At 52.4% G+C, this 22,460-nt stretch overlaps 3 protein-coding genes and 1 non-coding gene across 19 annotated transcripts; 3 read left to right on the top strand and 1 right to left on the bottom strand.

Annotated features, from left to right (window-relative positions):
* Nucleotides 1-1,503: 1,503 nt before the first annotated feature.
* On the top strand, nt 1,504-10,363 carry LOC125981776 (glutamate receptor 1). Of its 10 annotated transcripts, XM_049741720.2 has the most exons (18): nt 1,513-2,049; nt 2,558-2,695; nt 3,241-3,480; nt 3,546-3,730; nt 3,830-3,883; nt 4,015-4,173; nt 4,241-4,408; nt 4,523-4,627; nt 4,710-4,820; nt 4,943-5,149; nt 5,222-5,437; nt 5,498-5,591; nt 5,870-6,002; nt 6,068-6,266; nt 6,403-6,650; nt 8,016-8,130; nt 9,482-9,616; nt 9,912-10,363. In XM_049741720.2, exons 1-18 carry the CDS (start codon nt 1,974-1,976, stop codon nt 10,122-10,124), a joined length of 2,796 nt encoding a protein of 931 aa, XP_049597677.1. In that variant the 5' UTR covers nt 1,513-1,973; the 3' UTR covers nt 10,125-10,363. The 10 variants fall into 10 exon arrangements, 9 of the variants coding, with proteins under 9 accessions (XP_068509218.1, XP_068509214.1, XP_068509219.1 ...); XM_068653116.1 differs by having other exon boundaries at nt 1,511-2,049; nt 3,546-3,883; XM_068653115.1 differs by having other exon boundaries at nt 1,509-2,049; nt 3,546-3,883; nt 4,943-5,437.
* A 745-nt stretch (nt 10,364-11,108) lies between these two features.
* trnaw-cca (transfer RNA tryptophan (anticodon CCA)) lies at nt 11,109-11,180 on the top strand. Its single transcript has one exon. It is a non-coding gene; the product is annotated as a tRNA-Trp (tRNA).
* A 129-nt stretch (nt 11,181-11,309) lies between these two features.
* On the bottom strand, nt 11,310-21,408 carry LOC125982179 (FH2 domain-containing protein 1). Of its 5 annotated transcripts, XM_049742494.2 has the most exons (13): nt 15,158-15,659; nt 15,037-15,077; nt 14,540-14,883; nt 14,398-14,459; nt 14,029-14,125; nt 13,872-13,957; nt 13,495-13,595; nt 13,350-13,420; nt 13,175-13,282; nt 13,019-13,089; nt 12,823-12,940; nt 12,445-12,609; nt 11,310-12,172 (listed from the first exon to the last, which is right to left on the bottom strand). In XM_049742494.2, exons 3-13 carry the CDS (start codon nt 14,852-14,854, stop codon nt 11,471-11,473), a joined length of 1,896 nt encoding a protein of 631 aa, XP_049598451.1. In that variant the 5' UTR covers nt 14,855-14,883; nt 15,037-15,077; nt 15,158-15,659; the 3' UTR covers nt 11,310-11,470. The 5 variants fall into 5 exon arrangements, with proteins under 5 accessions (XP_049598451.1, XP_049598448.1, XP_049598449.1 ...); XM_049742491.1 differs by lacking the exons at nt 15,037-15,077; nt 15,158-15,659 and adding an exon at nt 21,002-21,408 and having other exon boundaries at nt 14,540-14,907; XM_049742492.1 differs by lacking the exons at nt 15,037-15,077; nt 15,158-15,659 and adding an exon at nt 21,002-21,408.
* dtx2 (deltex 2, E3 ubiquitin ligase) lies at nt 16,558-22,412 on the top strand. Of its 3 annotated transcripts, none has more exons than XM_049742488.2 (9): nt 16,558-17,209; nt 17,651-18,332; nt 18,419-18,477; nt 18,893-19,120; nt 19,793-19,860; nt 19,935-20,111; nt 20,273-20,434; nt 20,522-20,611; nt 21,408-22,412. In XM_049742488.2, exons 1-9 carry the CDS (start codon nt 16,876-16,878, stop codon nt 21,645-21,647), a joined length of 2,040 nt encoding a protein of 679 aa, XP_049598445.1. In that variant the 5' UTR covers nt 16,558-16,875; the 3' UTR covers nt 21,648-22,412. The 3 variants fall into 3 exon arrangements, with proteins under 3 accessions (XP_049598445.1, XP_049598446.1, XP_049598447.1); XM_049742490.2 differs by lacking the exon at nt 16,558-17,209 and adding an exon at nt 17,278-17,568; XM_049742489.2 differs by lacking the exon at nt 18,893-19,120 and having other exon boundaries at nt 16,561-17,209.
* Nucleotides 22,413-22,460: the final 48 nt, after the last annotated feature.

Here is a 22,460-nt window from a genome sequence, read left to right as displayed (position 1 = left end):
GGTGGGGAAAAGACGTCGCCCACGCAGGAACCGAACAATTTGTTTGTGCTGAACGCGCACGCTGAAGTCAGCATAAACATCACGCCTCGGCACAAAGCTGCTCCAGTTGAACAACAAAGCGCACGTTGCCTGACCTGACGATGTCATCTTGATATTTGAAAGGTGCTGAGGAGGCAAAAGATGAAAGGAAAACACCGAGATGCCATATGGAGACAAATGGAGCTCATTCGCATAGGACCTATTCTGCCAACCGGGGTGGATAAACGTGAAGATTCTGCAACGCAAAGAAGTGACCACGGCCATCTCGGCGGTTCCGTTGACTTGCCGGGAATGTTCCAGAACGTCTCGCCCGGGGGCCCTGCGCTGGCGTCCCCCAGCTGTGTTGCCCCCCTTCCCCCCTGCGAGGCCCCCAGCTGGCACAAGAACACGCCTCATGCCGTCCTTTTCGTCTTCATCTTCCTCCTCCCGCTCGCATCCTCATTTTCTTCCTCGTACTCTTGATCTTCGCCTTCCTCGGGGCTCACGAGAACATTAAACGACCCACCAAGGCGTCGTTAACGAGCGCTTGAATTGTGGGGAATGGCTGATGCTAACACACGCATTGTGGACAGGTCATGTGACACACCAACGTCCCTAAACGGCCACAAATGCTCGGGCTAATGGACACGGCCAATGTGTCTGAGCGTGTCTTTACGTAATCCGCAGTCTGTTTAAGTGTGTGTCCAGAAGTCTCAAAATAAACTTTGCATGTCTATTTTAAGCCACTCTTGACGGACACATTTGATGATGTCGTCATCATCAGGTGTGAAACGCTCCTGAAAGATGCATGCGACCCACAAATAATTGATGTTATTGTGGGACAAATCATGCATGTCAAGTATTTTAATGGCCGCTTGCTCCATTAGTCAAGGTGTTTGCGTTGTCATGGTAACGAAGCTTCGAATCGCACCGAGCCAACTCACTGATGATCAGGTCATGAGACTCTTTCCTGTCAATCATTTCACCCAACTTGGTGATGATGATTTTGTCAGGAAGTGTAACGTAGAAAGCGGTCAGAAATAAAAAAGCTCACTTAGGCGCAGCCAGCAACTATTTTGCACTGGCCCGCCACCAGCGGGAGACGGACTCGCTGAGCGAGCCGAACGCCGTTAATGGTCTCCCGCATGAATAAAACAGCGAGGTGGCCGGCTTCCAGCCGCGTGCCATCGCCATTTCCTGTCGAGTCAACATAATTGGTCGCAAACTTCGGGTCAACTTCCTCGTCCCGGCTGCACGCGTTATGCCCATGAATAAGTAACGATGTATTGTGCCGCCTGCTTGACAGGCGCGCACGCTCGTTCACGCCGCGCTGAGCCGTGCGGCGTGTGGAAGCGCAGACAGGAAGTGGACCGGTTAATTAGATGGCGCCATCCTGAGATGTACTTTCCGCTTGTGCGGGCCGCTAGCTCCGCCCCCCTCGTGGTAGACAAGACTGACTCTCAGGCGCCGAGCGGCTGCGTCCGCGACGCGTCAACCCTTTACGAAGCAGACGGATCTCAAACAAATAAAGCAGACTTTGACTTAAGTCCTAACGACAAATTGTGTGAATTTTGGAGACAGGACACACAGTGAGACGACATATCATGTGGAAAAGACTTTGGCGAGCTAAGACATTGGCTGATTTGATTGGAAGAACTGTTGAATGCTAACAATCAAGAGCGGAGAATATGAATCAAGATTCTGTTCATAAGATTCATGGCAACAATTGAGATGAGGTAAAAAGTTGGGTGTGTGTGAGCTCATTTGGAGGAGGACCCAAGGGGTGGAGCTAAGTTGTGGGGAAAGCCCACCCTGCATTCTCTCTCTCTCTCACACACGCTCTCACACACACACACACACAAAGTGAGTGTGTGTATGTGTGGGACAGCTGCAGCGCTCGCTCCGGAGGCTGTGCACAAGGCAGGAGAAAGCAGAGGTGAGACGAGACGAGAACCATGAGGACTCCACTTGCTTTGGCGCTCGGCTTGGCGCTCGCTACCGCCGCCGCTTTTCCTGCCAGCGTCAGCATAGGTGAGCTCACCTCACCCCACACACACACACACACACACACGTCGCAGTTTACGCCATCGCACGGACTCACCCATCACATGAATGACTGCGTAGCTCATCAACTTCCTACACGGCTCACACTTAATCGTGTCCCTCACATCTACAAGATTTAGAGCACGCATATGTGTTTGCGTGCAACGTTCTAAAGTGTATTGAAGTTTGCGCACATGAAGTCATCACACATTTATTTGAACTTAAGTTTCATTTTTGCGTGCATACGTCTGTTTAATGTGTGGACTTGAGTGTGTGTGCGTGCACAAATATGAGGACTTGTGTGCATTTTAGCGGTGCGCATGAGAACGTTGTTGTCGAGCGTGAGAGCGTTGAGCGAGTGGCGCACGTTCTCAATGAACGATGTCCTTGACGCCAGAGAGTGATTGACAGCTGTTAAGAGACGTCCAATCAGATGACAAGATGCTAGCCAGGCCCCGCCCCCGGTTTGTTCAAGTTTTGCGGTGCCCCCCCGCAGGAGGACTTTTCCCGGCCGGGTCGCACGAGCAGGAGGTGTTTCGTTTTGCCATGGCGCAGCGCGGCGCCGACGTTCCCAAGCTGCTGCCTCAGATCGACGCCGTCGACATCGGCAGCAGCTTTGCCATGACCTACGCTTGTGAGCGCCACGCCCGACCGCCGTCAGTCCTCATCATGGCCAGCCTCATCTCAAGGATTGTCGTAATCATCGTCACCAGCTTCATGTCCATGATTGCTCTCATCTTCATCACTTTCATCGCCCCGTGGCGTCCATCAAAGGTTGTGGCGATGCATACAAAAGGCCCGCCCGCCCGCCCGAGGGTGTGTTGTTGTCCTCTCAGCCAACAATGCGCTGACCTCTTTTGGCTGAGATTTGGACAAAAGACAGCGGCACAACATCCCGCACGCTCTCCCGACATTTGCCGTTCTCCACTTCCTTCTACTTCTTCCTTGACTTCTGGCGGCACTCGCCCATTTGGTCCCACTTGCCGTCCGGTCTCCGCTTCCTGTTGTCTTTTTCCACGTCCTGCCTGCCCTTTGCTAACAGCTAGCACAGTAGCCCAGGTGTCGTCTTTGTGTTTGCATGAGCGCGCGCGCGCACGGCGGGCTCAAGCTTACTGCCGGCTAGCCACGCCCGTAAAATCGTTGCTTTGCCGCCGACACAAACTGCGTGCGTGGCGTCAGTCTGTTCGCAGTTGGCCAAAGGCGTGCACGCGCTGATGGGCGTGTACGACCAGAGGACGGTCAACACGGTGTCCTCCTTCTGCGCCTCGCTCCACGTCAGCTTCGTCACGCCGTCATCGCCGACGTTGGCCGACAGCCCCTTCGTGCTGCGGCTGCGGCCGAGCCTGCGAGAGGCGCTCATGTCGCTGCTGGACCACTTTGGCTGGCGACGCTTCGTCTACATGTACGGTGCCCACGAAGGTGAGCGATACGTACGTCACGTGACGGGCGCTTGCGGCCAGACGCTCATCTGATGGTGCGTTCAGGCGTGTTGGTCCTGAAGAAGGTGCTGGAGCGGGCGGCCGAGCGAGGCTGGCAGGTGACGTCGGTCAACTTGGACTCGCTAAACGAGTCGGGCTTCATCCAGCTGCTGGCCGACCTGGACTTCAAGAAGGAGTACCAAGTGGTTCTGGACTGCGAGTCGGAGCGCCTCGACGCCATCCTGGGCCTGGTGGGTCCCATCCTCCTCTCCTCTCCTCGCCTCGCCGCTTCCTCTTCCCGTCCCGTCCGCTTCCTCGTCCTGACGGAGCGTTTGTTTTCGTTGCGACAGATTTCGGCACAGAGAAGAAACCTGAAGAACTATCAGTACATCCTCCTCAACCCGGTTTGTCTAGATTCCACAATTCTTGATTCGGTTCATCTGGATTCCAAAACATTCCGTGTTATTAGATTCAGAGTTTGTGTTTGGAGATCAGACAAAGTACACTGTCCATTTGTATGTTGTGTGCGCGCCAGGGCTTTGTGGAGCTGAACCTGACCGAGTTCCACGCGCTCTCCCCCAACGTAACGGGCTTCCAGCTGGTCAACTGGTCCCACGGGTCGGCGCTGAAGGTCCAGCGGGACTGGATTAACTTTGACCCCAAGGAGGGCAAAACCACGCGGCGCGCTCTGCGGGTACGAAGCCGCTTCCCGTGGCGCTCGCCGCGCACCTGACGGCGACCCCTTTGCTCTGATTGGTCAGTACGCAGGCGCGCTAACCTACGACGGCGTCGGCGTATTGGCGGCGGCCTTTCAGAGCCTCCGACGCCAGCGCATCGACGTCGCTCGCCGCGGGAATGCCGGAGAGTGTTTGGGGAACCCCCCCGCGCCTTGGGGGCAAGGCATCGACATACAGAGGGCGCTGCAGCAGGTCATTCACGCGTGACACGTACACGCTCGCATGCATGTACACGAGCGCTAACACAGACACCATCACAAATGTGAACACACCCAAGGTGACAAAAGTGTGCGTGCGTGTGTGTAGGTGCGTCTAGATGGTTTGACAGGTCGCATTCAATTTGACGAGAGAGGACGTCGGACCAACTTTACACTCACAGTCATGGAACTGAGCCGAACTGGACCCAGGAAGGTGTGTGTGAGTGTGTGTGTGTGTGTGTGTGTGCGTGTGCGTGCGTGCAAAGTTGCATCTGCACGCTCACCGCGATATTCAGGTAGGTATGTGGAGCGAGCAGAGAGGCTACATAAACACGGCCCGGTACAAGCCTACCCCGGAGGAGTTCTACGGGCTGCAGAACCGCACCTACGTGGTCACCACCATCCTGGTGAGCCCAAGCAGTACAGCCTCAGCGTCTACTGCACTTTTTTAGGGTGGCAGTGTATCCCAGCTTTAGGCGGCTTCATCCTCAGATCAGGTGACAAAGGGGGCGGGGTCTTATGCTTCCAGGAAGCGCCTTACATGATGCTAAAGAAGAACCACGAGCAGCTGGTGGGAAACGACAAGTACGAAGGTTACTGCGCCGAGCTGGCGGCCGAGATCGCCAAGCACGTGGGCTTCGCCTACCGGCTGGAGCTCGTGGGCGACGGCAAGTACGGCGCCCGAGATTCCGTCAGCAAAATGTGGAACGGCATGGTGGGGGAGCTGGTCTACGGGGTGAGGGCAGGGCGCCACTCAAATCGGAGCTGTTGGTCGTATGGGAAACGTCATTCCTGCGTTGACTTGCAGAAGGCGGACGTGGCGGTGGCGCCGCTGACCATCACGCTGGTGCGCGAGCAGGTGATCGACTTCACCAAACCTTTCATGTCGCTCGGCATCTCCATCATGATCAAGAAGCCCACCAAGTCCAAGCCCGGCGTCTTCTCCTTCTTGGACCCGCTGGCCTACGAGATCTGGATGTGCATCGTCTTCGCCTACATCGGCGTCAGCGTGGTGCTCTTCCTGGTGAGGCCCCGCCCACGTACGCCAAAAAGGCTTTGATGCCAGTGGTTGTCAACGTGGCAGGTGAGCCGCTTCAGTCCGTACGAGTGGAAGGAAGAGGAGGAGGAGGAGGAAGTTGAGGAGGAAACTCCGCCCACCTCTTCCAGACACGCCCCAGGTACGACATCCTTACTGGCATCGCCGTCGTGATTTTCACAATTTTTTGTCATCACAACCGGCCAACGCAATCTTGGTCATCATCGTCATCCTTGCCATCATCATCATCGTCGTCATCATGATTTTCACCATTCTTTGTCCTCGTAAACGGCCAGCACAATCTTGGTCATCATCTTCATCCTTGCCATCATCTTCGCATTCATCGCAGCTGTCGCCGTCATCGTCATTCCGGCCAGCGTGCGTGCGGTGGGCGCGTTTAGTTTTGCGTGTTCCCGCCAGGACCAAACAGGCGGCAGTCCCCGAAAGACCAAGAGAAAGAGAGTCCGGAACACACCAACCACTTTGGCATCTTCAACTCGCTCTGGTTCTCCTTGGGAGCCTTTATGCAGCAAGGATGCGACATCTCGCCCAGGTCTGTTCCCGCGCTACTCCGCCACCACTGCGAGGTCGGTCCGTCACGCCGTGACCCCGCCGCAGGTCGTTGTCGGGTCGCATCGTGGGCGGCGTGTGGTGGTTCTTCACGCTGATCATCATCTCCTCGTACACGGCCAACCTGGCCGCCTTCCTGACGGTCGAGCGCATGGTGTCGCCCATCGAGAGCGCCGAAGACCTCGCCAAGCAGAGCGAGATCGCCTACGGCACTCTGGACGGCGGATCCACCAAGGAATTCTTCAGGGTCAGAGGATTCTTATCATTCATCGTCATTTGTTTTCATCCTTTTTTTTTTTTTAGCTTCTTGAAAGAGCGGTCACATTTGAAGCGCTTCCATCTTCTGTTTGTTGGTTGGTCGGTCGGTCGCTCCTCACCCATAGAGGTCCAAGATCGGCGTGTTTGAGAAGATGTGGTCGTACATGCGCGGCGCCGACCCGTCCGTCTTCGTCAAGAACACGGACGAGGGCGTGAGCCGCGTGCGCAAGTCCAAGGGCAAGTACGCCTACTTGCTGGAGTCGTCCATGAACGAGTACATCGAGCAGCGCGCGCCTTGCGACACCATCAAAGTGGGCGGCAACCTGGATTCTAAAGGCTACGGCGTGGCCACGCCCAAAGGATCAGCCCTCAGGTACTTCCTTAGCATGGCTAGTCCGTCCGGGTAACCTCGTTAGCATCTTTTCCCTCCCTGGCATCGTTAGTTTGGTTCGCTTTCTTAGCTCGGCAAACATTTATTTGCTTCGTTAGACTTGATGAGCGACTTTGGCCTCGTTAGCTCTTTTGCTTCATTACGCTTGCTAGCCTCATTAGCAACGTTAGCCTTGCTTGTGAACTTCAGAAGCCTAGTTAGCAGGCCTTTTTGGTGTTCTGCTAAGCTATTACGATGACGTGCAATTGCCAAACATGTTATTACGTTTTGTCTCCGTCTCCGCTTATCACGTGCCTCTTTTTCCGAACGACATGCTACTACTTTGCGATAGTAGGAGCTGTTGCGGTATGTGCTATTGCATTGACATGTACGTTGCGGAACGACTGCGCATGTTTTTACGTAGATCACACGTTTGTGTGCATGTAGTTGTCTTTGTCTTATCTGTGCCTCTCTCTTCTGTCTGTGCGTCCGTTTGTCCGTGAGCCCCGCCCGACCCCAAAGTTTGTCCCTCTGCTCATCTGTGCGTCGGCCAACCGCGGCTGCCGACGGCTGACGCCTTTTAACGCTTTGGTCAGTGACGCAACTTAGCTTAGCGACATGCTAGGAGCACACGTTTGCGTGGCATGACATCAACCCTATGTTGCCTAGCAACCAACCGTCACTCACAGCCTCCCAAAATAAGACTTGACAAATAGCTTTTTGTGTTTGAGTTCTTCTTCGGCCTCCTTCTTCTTGTTCAGCCAGCATGTAATTGTTCACCTCGCTCATTTATGCTTTTGTCCACATGACGCACGACTCAGCACTTTTACTACAATAACGGGGAGGACAATTTGGGATCTAGTTGCTTAGCAACATCTCTCTGTGGGCGTGCGCACACGCACGCACGCACGCACAACCATTTAGTGTGTTGTGTGGGTGTATTTTGGTGTGCTATGATTGACTCTATGATTTTTGTGTCTATCTGTTAGGTGCGCATGCTTTGAGGATTTGTTTTGTGTGCGTACGTCTTTTTTTTTTTTATTTGTGCGCGTGAATGAATATAGTGTGTGTGTCTGTGTGTGCGTTTGCGACATTCGAAAAGGCACGCATATCCAAACCCGGCCCACTTGATAGGACTCCCTGTGTGATGGCGTGTTCTTGTTTGTGTTCAAACGACGTCACGTCTGTCGTATGCCTGATTTGTGCGCGTATAGTCTCGATTCGAAAGCGGCAACGTGAAAGAAGCGGCCGCACGTTTGCCGATGTTGCGGGCGCGACGTAGCCAGGTGGGCGTTTTGTGGCGTGTGTTAGCGCTAACATAAGATAACATGGCGGCGGCTGTTGATGTTATGTTATGTTACATGTTAGAATTCCGGTGAACCTGGCCGTGCTCAAGCTCAATGAGCAGGCCGTGTTAGACAAGTTGAAGAACAAGTGGTGGTACGACAAAGGTCAATGTGGACACAAGGACGCCGGCCGGAAGGTCAGTTAGAGGTCGCTTGGACATCCCCACCCACCCCCACCCACCCCCGCTAGCTCCCACAACAAAAACACCCACCCCAAGTCCTTCCCTTCTTGCTTGTTTGATTTTCTTCCAGATATTTTTCTGGCTGTTTATTGAGGGTCGTTTATTTTCATTTTTTACAGTTGCTCTAGTTGTCCTTTGACATGAACTTTTGCGTTATTTTCATTATTGTCACCATTTTTTTTCCCCCAAGAGGAGCATGAACAAATCAGCATGAGTCCGGCAACCCACGGAGCCCCCCCCCCCCCCCCCACCACGCAATGCAACGTAACCTTTGACATCTCCTTGTGGCCCCGCCCACTCCTTTCCGTTTTGATGTCAAAGGTCACGTTTTTGCGACCCAAACAACAATGCTTCTGTCTCCAATCTGCCACCAACGTCCTCTTTGTTTGCCTTTGACTCCCTGCTAACGTGGTCTTGACTTTATTTAACCTGACGCAAACTTCCTGTCAGCTTCATATTAAGTTACGTTTATTTTCACTTCCTTGAGGTTCTCTTTCCCGCCAAACGCTTGTGAACGTTCACAAAGTTTTGTTTTGGTCCAACGCATATCTACGGCGCGAGGCAAACTGAAATTTCCCGGGGGGACACTTTGGAGAGAAAAGCATCCTCAAGTCACGTAACCCCCCCCCACTCAGCTGCATGCAAAGACGGTCATGTGACATCACACACGCCGCTAACCCCTTTGCGACATTTGCGTTTTTTAAGAAACTCCAAGGAGACTTTTTGAGATTTAGTCTTTACACATTTTCAAGAAAAATATCTTCAAACAAATGTTTGGTATATTTGTTGAAGTTGAGCTTTTTTTTTCCTTTAAATTAAATTAGAATTGAAAGGAAGTTTTTTCAGAGGATTTGGCTATTTATTACTATTTTTTTTATATAAAGCTTTGAAAATACTTTCTTATAAAGTTTCTTAAGAAATGTCAAATTTTTAAAGAAACTTTTAATAATTTGGGGTTTCATTTTAGTATGATTTTTTTAATGACATCATTTCCACCTGGAGATGTACTTTTTTTGGAAGAAACCCCCCCCCCCCCCCAACTATTTGAAAGACAGTGTTTCCATTTTGACTGACATGTCGAACCGACGCACGCCTTCTTCCGTCGGACACGCCCCCTCCCCGTTACGACACTACACTTCCCATCAGCCGCTGCTGGTTGGAATGGAGTGGGAATTGCGGGGTCCAGTGTCATGATGGGAATTGTAGTTCTCCATCGTGCGCCTTTTGAAAGCGTGACCAAAAACCGAAGGCGGCGAACATGCGGGAGTGGATGCCGTTTTTTGACCCCGCCCGTCCGCTCTGACAGGACAAGACGAGCGCGCTGAGCCTGAGCAACGTGGCGGGCATCTTCTACATCCTGATCGGTGGCCTGGGCGTGGCCATGATGGTAGCCCTGCTAGACTTCTGCTACAAATCGCGGCTAGAGTCGCGCAGGATGAAGGTGAGAAAGCGAGAAATTGGCATTTGTTTGCACCAATTTGCTTGATGGCTGCCAGGGGAGCCAGCCAGAGGGAACAACGGCAATAACGCAGGCACATTACTAGCACGCACGCACGCACGCACGCATACACAAGCGAGAGGCCTCACATAATCCAAGAATAACTCTCATGCACACGTATGAAAGGCTAATGACACCACTAAAATTGCGCACGACTATGATGCACACGCTGGCTCACACAGCCCTCGCATTCTCACCATGCTACGCGAGCAAATGGTGATGTCCCCCTCCCTCACAGGAGCTGATCGACGCCGCCATGCTGAGCAGCAGCTTGGGCGGGGCCCTGAGCCTGGCAGGGGGCGGAGCCCTGGGCCTAGCAGGGGGCGGGGCCCTGAGCCTGGCAGGAGAGAACGGCGGCGCGGTGGCGCGGGAGTTGGCCCGGGCCAGCGCGCCCGGCTTGGTGTGCGCGAGCAAAGCCGCCGGACTGGGGCTGCCCTCCAACCTCACGTGAGCGCAGCGCCCTCTCGGACCGGCGAGCCTTTTAACGGTTGGCCAGCCGCCGAGATGAAGCGAGCGAGCGAGCGAGCGCACGCCAACGTATCGGCTGGCTTAAGGCCGGCAACACCAACGAAACGTCTTCCACTACTTCTTTTCGAGCCTGCCCTGTTGTTTGGAAGCTCATTTGCATTTTGACTTCTCTCACGTCTTTTGCTTGCTTGTTGAACACAAATAAAAAGTTCAAGTACAAAATGGAGTCGGGGTGCAATGAACAACAAGTTGTATGCTCTGAGCACCAAATTGCGAAATGCAATATGACATTACTGTTTAAATATGGCAACAAGCATAACAATATTAAAGGTGGGCCCACAATCACACACTACTGGTACTCCTACCTTGTCCAGCGCACGTCGGGCCGACCCGCTGCTTTTGGTGCACAACCGTGGCGTACTCACAGTTTCTGCAGATGGCGTGCAGCACTCCAAAAGAGAGAGAAGAAGTCAAGTCAAGTCAAGTCAAGTCAAGTTGATTGATATAGCCCTAAATCCCAAGCAGTCTCAAAGGGCTTCAAATATACAAAACAACTTGACAAGTAAGTAAGTTTGGAGATATGTCTGTTTCTTGTATCTTTTCAAATTAGAGAAAGACATGAAATACAACACGCGTATGCATTTATTGTCCCTAGCGACTTTATTCGCGACATCACTTACTTACAGGATAGTGTGCGGCTGCCATCTTTCGGTGGTTTGAGAGCTCCCGCTATTGGTTAAATAAAGTCACATGACACGCAAGGCGACTCGAATGCTTTTTCCTATTGGCCAAATGGAGTCAACGTGAAAAAAATCCACTTTGGTGGAAAAAAATATCTCGTGTTCTCAGTACGTATACAAAAACGCTGTATTTTTCATGGTTTAAACATTTTATAATAAAACAAACAATAAACATCCACACAATGATGATATCCTTATATAATGTATTTCCCACCAGCACTGGCACAGACCTCGTGGCGCAACGGTAGCGCGTCTGACTCCAGATCAGAAGGTTGCGTGTTCAAATCACGTCGGGGTCAGCTTGTTTTAATGACAGTCACGATTTGTTTTGATGTAATCTGCAAAAACCCCGACAAGAACAAGATAAACCTTCACCTTCAAGCATTTTACAAAACCCTCGCAATAAAAATGCACACCACATACACAAGTAAAGATGTAGCAAAATATCCTTTATTGTACATACACACATCAAAAGAGCTTAAAATATAAAATGGCATTTTAGAACGCTGCTTGGCTCCCAAAACGTCCAAGACAAGTTCATAGTTGTCTGTTAAAACACAGTTGCAGTTCAAAAAATAAAATAAAATGTCTATTGAAGGAGAGTATCTGTTCCTCTTGGGCTGGGCTCCTCAGTCTCCTTTTTTCCTCCAAAACGTCTGAAGAAGGAAATGAAGCTAAAGGAGCCGGCGGCGGGATTCCCGACACAGGCCGCCCCGGAGCCGGACGAATACGAACGATGGGCGGCGGCCCTCTGGAACAAAGTCCCCATCCGGAAGGCGGCAGCGGCAGTGGGCAGGGTCGGTGGGTGGCGCGTGGAGTCCACGGACACCGAGCGTCCTCGTGGACCTGTTGCCGCGCTTCCCCAGAAGGCGTCGTCTGGCTCTTCGGCATCTGCCGTGACCCGCCGCCGAGGGCGTCGCTGCCGGGAGCAGGTCAGCGGGCTCAGGATGGTCCACGGTGAGCCCACGTCGCCATTATTGGCGAAGAAAACATCTCTGGTTCTGGGACGAGGGGTGCGTGGCGTAGACGGATTTTCCTCGCCGTCCCCCTCGACTTTGGCCTGTTTCTTCTCGGGACTCTCCAGTGCCGTTTGTTGGTCCCCGGTGGGAGGCTCCGGCGGCGTGGGCGAACGAGAGTTCCTCTGGCACCTGCCGGCGGAGAGCAAGCTGTGCAAGGCCGACTCCAGGCTGGATTCCAGGGCCAGCGGGGGTGCGGGCGCGCGTTTGGCGCTCACGCGGAAGCTCTGTCGGCTCTTGCGACGCTGCTCGGCCGCCTCGCGCTCACGATTCTCCTTTGGTTGGAAAGGAAACATTTTCAGCTTTGAAAAACCCATCAGCGGCTCTTGCAGTAGAAAATAAACATTGCCACTAGAAAGAATTCCTTTCTGCAGACTCCTCTCGTCAAGTTATTTAAAAAAACGGTAGAGGCGGGATTTGATGGGTTTTTTCCGCCTCTAGGTGGCAAAATTTCACCGTGTTCGTTGGAGGACCGAAAAAAGCCGTTTTGAACTTTTTGGCCCACTGAGCCAAAGACAGCCCAAACGACACTCTCGACGCAGCGAACCTGCACAGCGGTGACAAAGCGTCGGCAGAAGTTGTGGAAGATGGCGCAGCATTCCTCCAGCTTGAAATTTTGTGGGTCCTCGCAGAAGAACTCAGCCACGGCGAAACTCAGCACGTCCAGCTCATGCAGCGACGAGTTGACGTGACGAAGCTCGTTGTCGCATTGCTGTAAAAACAAAAACAAGAAAATACTTTTTTTTTTCCATGCATTCTGACAAAATACTTTTTCCCCCCTCACTTGTTCAGTTAAAGTAAATGTCTCTTTTCCAAGATTACAATGTCATTCATAAATGTTACTACACTGACATAAGATGACTTTTCTTTCAAACATACAATTTATCAAAGAAATAATTGATTTTAAAACTAAAGTACAATTTACCGTGAAGAAGGGCGCCATCTGCTGGTGGAGTTGAATATGTCTGCTGGCATACAGTTTGACCTCCTTGAGCTTCTGCACTTCTCTCTCCAAGTCCGCCAGCACGTCCTCTTTGCACACTCTTCTCACAAGTACACAAACAATCCATAGCAATGATAATAAGACATGTACAAGAAAATAACATGGAGATGAAACGCACCTGGCTGCCATTTCGAGGTGCGTCAGCTGGCTGGAAAAGGTCAGCAGGTTGGAGTCAATGTCCTCTGCTTGCTATTGGCAAAAAAAAAAAAAAAAAAAAGGGGGAAATAACACTAACACCGTCTTCTCCACAAATACTCCACAGGAGCCGTTTGACCTTGGCGACGTAGTGCAGGAGGTTCACGCCTGGCTTGTTGGCCTTGGTGTCGGCCAGCTTGAGGAGCGATGTCATCCTGAAGCCGATGGCCTCTGCGCCGAAGCCACCCTGCGCGCCAAATCATTTTGCACACGTAAGTTGGACGTCCGAAAGGACAGAAGCAGCAAATACTCACAGCGTTCATGTAATTGCCGGCTTTCAGCACAAGGCGGATGACGGCGTGAAGCTCGTCGCAGTCCAGCAGTTCTGTGCGGGAAAACACACTCGCCAACAGGGAGTAACTAGGCTAGCCAAGCCTAGCCTAAAGCTAGCATGCATACCGTCCGCTGCTTGGATCATGACGGCCAGCGACTTGTTCACCTCCTCCATGAGAGGTGAGAACTCCCGGCGCAGGACCATGGTCTTCAGTAGCTCCTCGTAGCTGCGACAGTTAGCGCAAGTACGCTAGCAATGTTAGCATAAATTCACTGTGTTGTGCTGCCCCCCTCTCAAGTCAGAGTGGCAATGTCAATGTGTTCCCTTCTGCGGTGTGAATGGTAAAAATTCTCACATCTTCTTTATTCTGCTAAGATTACATCTAATACCGGTACAGCATTTGTTTTTTCCCCTTCTACAAAAAACTTGTACTGCTGACTCAGATTTCTTTACCTTGAGTATCGGTGGCTGATATTGTTAGTGTTTGCATTTTTCGACTCACTGGGGCACTTTGACCAGCTCCACCATGAAGCGGTCGGCCTCGGATAAGAGCGCCGGGTTCCCGCTGTAGGACAGCAGCTGCTTCACCTGCGACCAGTTTCACGAGCACGCGTGAGTGACGGCCGACGGAGTCGTCACGACGAGCGAGGACGCGCTACCTCGCCTTCCTCGGGCAGCAGCCTGCACAGCTCCTTCAATTTGCCGCAGTCGCGCCACTCGCCTCGGACGATGTCCTCCAGTAAATCCGCCACTGGCCTGTAGGGGGAGCCACCACACACTCGCTTTGTATTGTTTAACGGATTTGTTGTGCGTGTATGATCATCACCAAGGGGGAAGTACACAGAAAAGTCATGTTTTGCATGAGCGTGCGAATTTGGGAAGTGTGTGGACTTGGGCTTCCTGAATTGAAGGCTCAACCATCCCCCAGCCCTCCCGCCGAATTATTTTCATTACTGAATATTTTTACCAAGTAAAATTGAACAGCTTCTATTTGGTTTATTAATAAAGAAAGACAGGAAAAATCTTACCTCTTAAAATATCGGAGGAAGATGCCGATATTCATGCTCCTTTTGGCATCCAGAATGCTCACCTGAAAACACAAACCATTTCATCATGTTAGAGGAACTTTGCTGCGGAACTTAACACTTCCCTTGCTGGAAAACTTCCCACCTGAGCCTGGGGCATGCAAACGTCACGGTTGTCATGACCACGCGGTCCCCGGAGGCAGGCCCTGGCCTGGGCCCGCCGGTCCACGTGGCCGAAGAGCTCGTCCATGCTGTGGGTGTCCAGCACCAGGTCTCTGGGGGGCAGCGCCGACGTCCACACGTTGACTTTGCCCAAAACGCGCTGCCTGGGAATGGTGTCCCAGTTGAGCTTCTTCATGGAGCGCCGCTGCGACGAGGATGGCGGAAGGGGGAGAGGAGGAGGAGGAGGCGGCGGCGGCGGACGAGGAGCAGGTTGCACAGATATCTGCGCTGGCTCCATCACACCCAAGAATGAGGAGGTCCCACTTTCTGCAAGCAAAAGCGCAGCACTGCCTGATCCACAGAATGCATTTGAGTTGATTCCAGCACGAGACGCTTTGGACAATTCAATATTTCACTTGCATCGATCGATTATAATATTTGGACGCAACCGTTTCGATTATGGATTCATCGTTCACAAACCTTTGTTGATCTCAAATTGTCCAAATCTTCGGAATTTCAACCTTGTCAAAAATAAATATTCTCCATTTTTTGCTTATCCTCCATGGCAGCAGGCTGATTATCTTTTAGGGAGGGAACTTACAATTATTGGAGTCATTGGAGACTGGTACTTCGGTTAATGCTTAATCTGATGAAAATGATGAATCGTTGCTCCTCTATTGCGTCCGGCGGCGTTGATGCCGCCTACTCCATTTCAATCAAAAGTGATTCGACCAAGTGCGCTTGGTATCATTTTAAAAGGTATTTTTCGTAGCGCCACGACAACTGCAACACTACTCACATTAATATTTGACGAACGTAACGGTCCAATCGGTACCGTAGCCTTCTTTGAGGGAAGTCAGCATGGTAAAAAAAGGTCAGTCAAAGTTTGCCGCGAGGAAATACGGACGTCGGAATCGTCCCAAGCAATCGGATCGCGGATTGATGGCGGCCAAATGCGTCTGCACCAATCAGATTCCCTTGACGTTACCACTTGAAATAGCCACAAGGTGCGGAGGGACGCAAGGTGCAGAAGCATCTCCACCAATCACATCCGGAGTTGCACTCCGGGCCCGCCTACCGCCCAAAGACTGCTAGGCTAGGCTAGGCTAGGCTAGGCTAGGCTAGGCTAGGCTAGGCTAGGCTAGGCTGCGGCGCCCTCCCGTGGGGATAAATGGTTCTGCACGATCTGGAGCTGATCGTTTGACCCAAAACCCCTAAAGAAATTAATTACGAGAGTGAATCACATTTTTAAGTTGAAATCAAAAGAGTGGCATTTTGGAAACACGCCACAAAGACGATGCAGGTGGGTGTGGGTGTGGCTGCCTGTCGGGCGTCCCACCTGCAGAGGCTCGTCACATTGTGTACCTTTCTTGGCCCCAAATCCTCACATGATTACAGGGCACCCTAGCGTACTCACCGTTCCTTTTTCGAACCTGTCATTTGCTGAAAAACACTCGTATTCACTATTACTGTGGTGCTCTTTTGATGTCGAGAAACTCTGGTCAAGTGACTTAAGGAGTTTGATTTGGACAAACCTAGTGATTTACTGCCGTCTTGAGGGATTGTTTTTCTATTGGGCAAAGTTATTTACAAGAGCTTGGCACCAAAATGCCAACAAATAGCGCTACAGCAATATTCTTATGTGGACTAGAATAGAATAGAATAGAATAGAATAGAATAGAATAGAATAGAATAGAATAGAATAGAATAGAATTACTGTCGTTGTAGAGCAGGCCACTAGCTATGTCGTACCGACATACTGCCAGCAAGAGGCAGCAGTGAGGGAGAGAATGCTGCCTTCGCTTACAGTTGGAAATAGCTCAATTTAAGTAACCTTGTTTACGAATACAACACGTAATTCAAAAAATATATATCTTCAAAGCCCAAATAAAACGTGTTATTTCGACGTGAATGTTTGAGTTTGAAAAACGTGTCGATGTAAATCCTGAAAACGTTCAACAGCCTTCCAACGGTGGTCTTTAAAAAGAAGCTGTATTCTTCCGAGTTTAGGAAGGCAGCGATGACGGAACGAAAGCACCCAGGCAACGCTGTCACAATAAAAGAAAGGTCTAACAACGCAACGAGCATTTTCTTTGACCCCTCTTCCGGCGTCTGGCATTTTTGCTCAATCATGTATTTCAATCTCATATTAAGAGAGCAAAGGTTGCGTTAGGTGCCATGATTGGAATTTTAACGCGTTCGTCATGCTGTTCTTTAACGAGCCCAGCTAGCCTAGCGTTAGCCTAGCCTTGCCGTTCTTCGTCGAGGCTCCACCGTGACGTTAGCATCAAGCTCAAGCTAAAGCGGGGCCGATAAACCATGGCGATTGTGTCGGGCTCCTGCGCGCGGGTTAACGGCTCCCGGAGCGGGCCCTCGGCGGCGGCGGCTGCTACGGCGGGCCCAGTCCCGGTCCCGTCGCCGTCGTCCGGCCACTCGCAGCCCATGATAGCCGTGTGGGAATGGCAGGACGACCTGGGCCACTGGCGGCCGTACAGCGGCCAGGTGAGCGCTTACATCGAGCGCTGCCTGTCGCCGCGGGGCCACCGGGGTGGCGCACCCGGCGCCAGCACCATCTGCTTGGGCCAGTCGGACCCCGGCTTGTCGCCATATCTCATCGACGTGGCCAGTCTGAAGCAGTTTAGACAGGACACAGGTGAGTGAGTGAGTGAGTTACTTGAACATTGTTTAGGCGTTTAGTTTCAAAGGCCCTGCTAAGTAGCTTAGCACGTTAGCCTTGGGGCGTTTGTTGTCATCTGCATGACAGAGCTGCTCCGCCGGATTCACCGGACAAACCAGGCACAAAGTGTTATTACTCGTCCAGTTGAGGAAGTAATATGACATTTTTCGGTCCCAACTGAAGGCTGATGAGGTAACTACGGTGGCCGAACGGCTGTCAGAGAAAACGCAAGCAAATGGAAAAACAAATGCCGGGATTGTTGAAATGACACTTGACTCGTTTAAGCCTCGAGGCACCTCAGTCTCCCACGTTTTTGTCACATTCTCCCATGAACGGTCAGATTTTTGGCCACGTAGCATTTAAACAAAGAGCTCTTGAAAATGACATCTTCCCATATTGACTTGAATCTCGCTCCAGGTAAAACCCGCTCAGTACGGCGCTCCCTGTTCGCCCAGTCGTCAGGCTTGGGCAGCGGCGTGTACTGGGAGTGGGCCAACGACGAGGGTGGCTGGACGCCCTACGAGACACGCACTTCCATCCTCCTGGAGCACAGCTACCAGGCCCGACAGGGCACGGCTGACTTGGGCCCGCATGGTTACAACTACATCGTGGACCTCACCTCCCTGGCCCAGGTCAACAAATCGTCAGGCTTCAGGCGGCAGGTGCGGCGGCAGTGCAACCTTCCCTACCCGCTGGCCTCCTTCGGACCCCCGGCCATCCCCTCCGGGCCCTCGGCGCTTCCTGCCGGTGTCCCCCCTTCCTCCTCCTCCTCCTCTTCGTCTTCCTCCTCCTCCTCCGGGGGGGGCCCGGCCTGCTCCTGCCAGCAGTGTCTTAGCCACGGGGCCACAGGTCCCATGCCCAGCCGGTCGCGCCACTCCTTTTCATCGGGCAGCCTGAACCGGCCCAACCTGCAGGGGCCGGGCAGGGTGGCGGCGGCGGCGGCAGCGGCGGCCCACCCGACCTCCGTCTACTCCCCGTACCCCCGCAGGCCCCTCTCTGTCGGGGGGATGTCCTGGGGCACTCCCTGGCCTCCGCCGCCTTCTGCCAGCCAGCTGGCCGCACCCCTTCTGAGCGGCTCTTCGAGCGCCAACGGCCTAAGGTTGGCATCTTGAGTATGTGGAGCTCATGCTGGCTAGCAGGGACATCAACTAACCGCTCAAATTGTTTGCCTTAACCCTCTCGCAGCGTTCCTTCCATCCCCGTTCAGCTCAACGGCTCCACAAGCGTCAGCTCGGCCCTGGCAGGTAAAAAACGCTTCTTGGACCATCTCCGCTCCGCGCCTTTCTGCGCTTTGCTTGTCTTTGATTTTTCATCTTTGGGAGATTTCGATTCCGGCGGCGAGGCTGGTTTCATGTGCCTCTACTTTCTCTCTGACCCTCGACCGGCCGGCCGGCTCACTGTACAAAAAGCCCATCGGGAGCAGTTACCGGCGTTTTGCTTTTCGAAATTGAAGTCTGCATAGAAAGATGGAAACCGCGTTTTGGTTCTAATGATGAAATCAATCGTTTTTGGCCAGATGTGTTTTTCATGACAACTGTGGCAGCTCCATCTCATCCGTTTTTATTTTTCAATTTGTTCCTTTCCGCTCCTGCACCTCACCTGCTTTGCCCCGCCTTGGTCCTGCCCTCCCTTCCCCCCAAAACACCCACCCCGCTCCAGGCATGGCCTCCATTTTGATGTCAGCGGTGGGACTGGGCGTGCACTTCACCACCACCACCACAACCGCTCCCCTCCCGCAGCCTCCTCCTCTTCCTCCTCCGCCGCATCAGCAATTCTTGCTCCCGCCGCCGCTGCCGCCTCCCGTCCGCTACCCCCCCGCCGGCCGACCCAGCAGCAGCAGCAGCAGCGGCGGTTCAGTTAAGAGGGCCAAGAGGCAGCACAGGAGAGGTAGCTACCACGCCGCTCGCTCGCTCGCTCGCCCGCCCACTCGGAGGAGCCTGTCGTCACCTCCATCGGTCCTCGTCTCCTGTCCTGCCATTTTCAGTCTTGTGCTTCTTGTCACCTGTCATCCAGCCATCCATTCATTTTCCATTGTGGTACCTCAAAATATAGGGGGGGGGGGGGCATACTCATACCGGTCTGAAAAGAAACATGGATCATCTCTTCTTTTGTGTACCACACCAGCATCCATCTGCCTCGTGAGATGCTATCAGAGGCCAGACGGGTCGGCACGCCGCAGTGCGGCACGGCACGGCCGCCACTCGCTTCTCCTGCCCTTTTGCGTTCAAAGCGATCGGCGCCGCCGGCCCACAACAGCGCGAATACCCGCACCAGAGCATTGTCTTAAAGCAAGTTTGGGGTCACTGCGCCCACGTCACTCACCGCCATTTAAAGCCATATTTACAACGGCGTCCAAATCCGACACTCCTTCCTCCCTCCCTCCCGCTGCGTTGTTTTGAAAGCAATTGACAACGTCCCACATCAACAACTTTTTTTCCCATCTTTGGCTGTCTTGTCCGTGCCGCCCGCTAACTGGCTTTTGCATGCCGCGCAAAACGGCGCCGAGAAAGAAGCTGCAAATTTCCCCATGAGATTCTAAAGGCTGCGTTCCGTTTTCAGCTTCTGTTCAGAGAGCCGAGGAGGTGATCCGACGTTACATGGAGGCGGTGCCCGGCGTCCCGGACGAGGTCGTGCTCTACTGACTGCATGTTTTGCAACTTTTTTTCTTTTTTTTCCTGACACCTTCCGTCGCGCTTCCCAGGACTGCATCATCTGCATGGATCAACTGTCCAATCCCTCCGGCTACGAGGCGCAGCCGCCGGCTACGACGGAGGAGGCCGGCCAGGGCATCTTGCCGGACGCCGTGGGGAAGTTTGTCAAGTGCGGGCACACCCTGCACATGCTCTGCATGCTGGCCATGTACAACAACGGCACCAAGGTACGGATGGAGAAAAGGATTTTTCAAATTGAAAAAGATGCTTTCAAAAACATTCCAAGATGAAATGGGCAACTACGCGCGCACTTTCTCGAACACGCACACACACCAAAGTGGTTTACATCAAAAGTACATCAGATCGACAAGTCGCTCTATCTCCGCAGGACGGCAGCCTCCAGTGCCCCTCGTGTAAGACCATCTACGGCGAAAAGACGGGCACGCAGCCAAAAGGCAAGATGGAGATTTACAGCATCCCCCAAGCGCTGCCCGGTCACCCGGACTGCGGCACCATCCAAATCATCTACAGCATCCCGCCAGGAATACAGGTGGGCCGCGCCCTGGGCCGGACATGACAAGCGCCCTCGCTCGCTCGCTCGCTCACGGTGGCTGCTGCGTCTTTTGCGCTGCCGTAGGGTCCCGAGCATCCCAACCCGGGACAGCCCTTCACCTGCCGGGGATTTCCTCGCTTCTGCTTCTTGCCCGACAGCGACAAAGGCAGGAAGGTAATATGTTTTGGGAGCCACCCGCGGTATGTGAAAATCCCACCCACCAGTTAGCTAAATGCTAACTTGCAATGAGACTGGCTCGTGTAAGTCAGCATGACGGGGTCGTCGTAAGTGTCCAAACCACACACAAGGTGCACTAACGTGTTTGAAATATCTGAAACATTTCAAATGCAACTATTCGACAACTTTCCAAGGGATTTAGGGGAACTTGAGGTTTAATCTGATGTTTTACGCACGGCGGCATGAACTACTTTTTCAACTGCAGCACCAAAGTACCTGTTGTAGTCTTTCGTTTGTCATTAACAAGGCCAACATTATCCACATTCAACAGCAAACAATGGCGGCTTACGCACTCCCACAAACATCAAAAAGGTTTGTTTGACTTACTTTTTCGATGACTTGAGTTTCCTTGCCAGTTTCCTTCCATGGCAGCTTTAAGTCTATACTCCTGCAGTGTGTTGTGCATGCATGCACAAGTTCATCAAATCCAAAACGTTAGTCATGATTAAAAATCAAAGTGCTCTCAGAAAGCCCACAGTTACTCAGAGCATGCCATCCCAAAGATTTCCTCCTAACAAGCGCACCTGGTCCAATCAACTGGGCTTGTTCACAAGGCTGCTAGCAAATGATTGCCCACTAGGTGGCTGGCACAGTTTCTCATTATAGAACTTTGAAAAGGTCTCAGAGGTGCAACAGAGTCAAATGTCACCTTGGGGTTGGTCACAATAAATTCACCCCTAACCCGTTTTTTTTCATCTTACCTCATCCTGTGTCCTTTTTTGTATGACCAAAGGTTCTGGAGCTGCTGAAGGTTGCGTGGATGCGCCGCCTCATCTTCACGGTGGGCACGTCCAGCACCACCGGCGAGCCCGACACCGTGGTGTGGAACGGCATCCACCACAAGACGGAGATGATGTCCAACCTGTCGGGACACGGCTTCCCGGATCCCAACTATCTGGACAACGTTCTGTTGGAGCTGGCCTCTCAGGGCGTGACCGAGGACTGCCTCAAAGCCCCCGGCCCCTCCAGCTAAGTGAACCGCAGCCCGCCCCCAACTTTTCACATCCTGCTATTGGAAGGGAACCCATTCTAGACCGGGCGGCGGTATAAACACCACCACACAGGCAGTGGAATGGGGAAGAACCCGATCATTTTTCCACCTTCGGAAGCCTAATAGGCGCTGGAAATGCAGCATGCTGTGTCAAAGTGAACACAGTTGCTGTAATAGCCCCTTTTCTGCTACGCTTCTGATGCAGCTACATTCCTGCAAACCTTATTCTGGGGAAAAGGAAAGGGTTGTGGTATATTCTTCATTTCTAGCTTCATCAACCACCTTTTCCGCTCGGTTGTCGTGACGGCGTCGATCATTCCAAACTCAAGAAGCACTTTAGTTGTGACGGCGCATAAATCTGCAATTGAAAAAAATCTAACAAAAATAGGGGGCAGAATTATGCAATTGAAAGCGTAGCAAAGTGATGCTGCGTTAGGGGAGTCCAAATTTGAACAAGTGGTGAGCCACAAGTCAGAAAAGACATGTTCTTTAACACGTGCACCGTTTTACCAACTCAATTGATTTGGACTCGTCTTTTTTGCTAAATGGGCGTACTTTCCCTTTTGGTTAGCGTTGTAGCCAAATCCTGCACGGCTTGACGCTCTACCCCGACTGGCAATCTGAAGACAAAAGCCAAGAAAGTGCTCCAATGGTGACAATCACGGACGGCCTCACTTCCTGTACTCACATGAATGATCCCGCCTCTCGCGGCGCAAGTCACTGCAATAAATGATTGAAGACAACAAAGAGACTCTATGGTATCAATTGAGAAATACGCAGCGGTACGAAAAAGAA

Source organism: Syngnathus scovelli, chromosome 15 (genome assembly GCF_024217435.2).
Source record: "Syngnathus scovelli strain Florida chromosome 15, RoL_Ssco_1.2, whole genome shotgun sequence".
Lineage (NCBI taxonomy): Eukaryota > Metazoa > Chordata > Actinopteri > Syngnathiformes > Syngnathidae > Syngnathus > Syngnathus scovelli.
The sequence above is the reverse complement of the archived record's forward strand: the minus strand, read 5'-3'. Positions and strand labels throughout refer to the sequence as shown.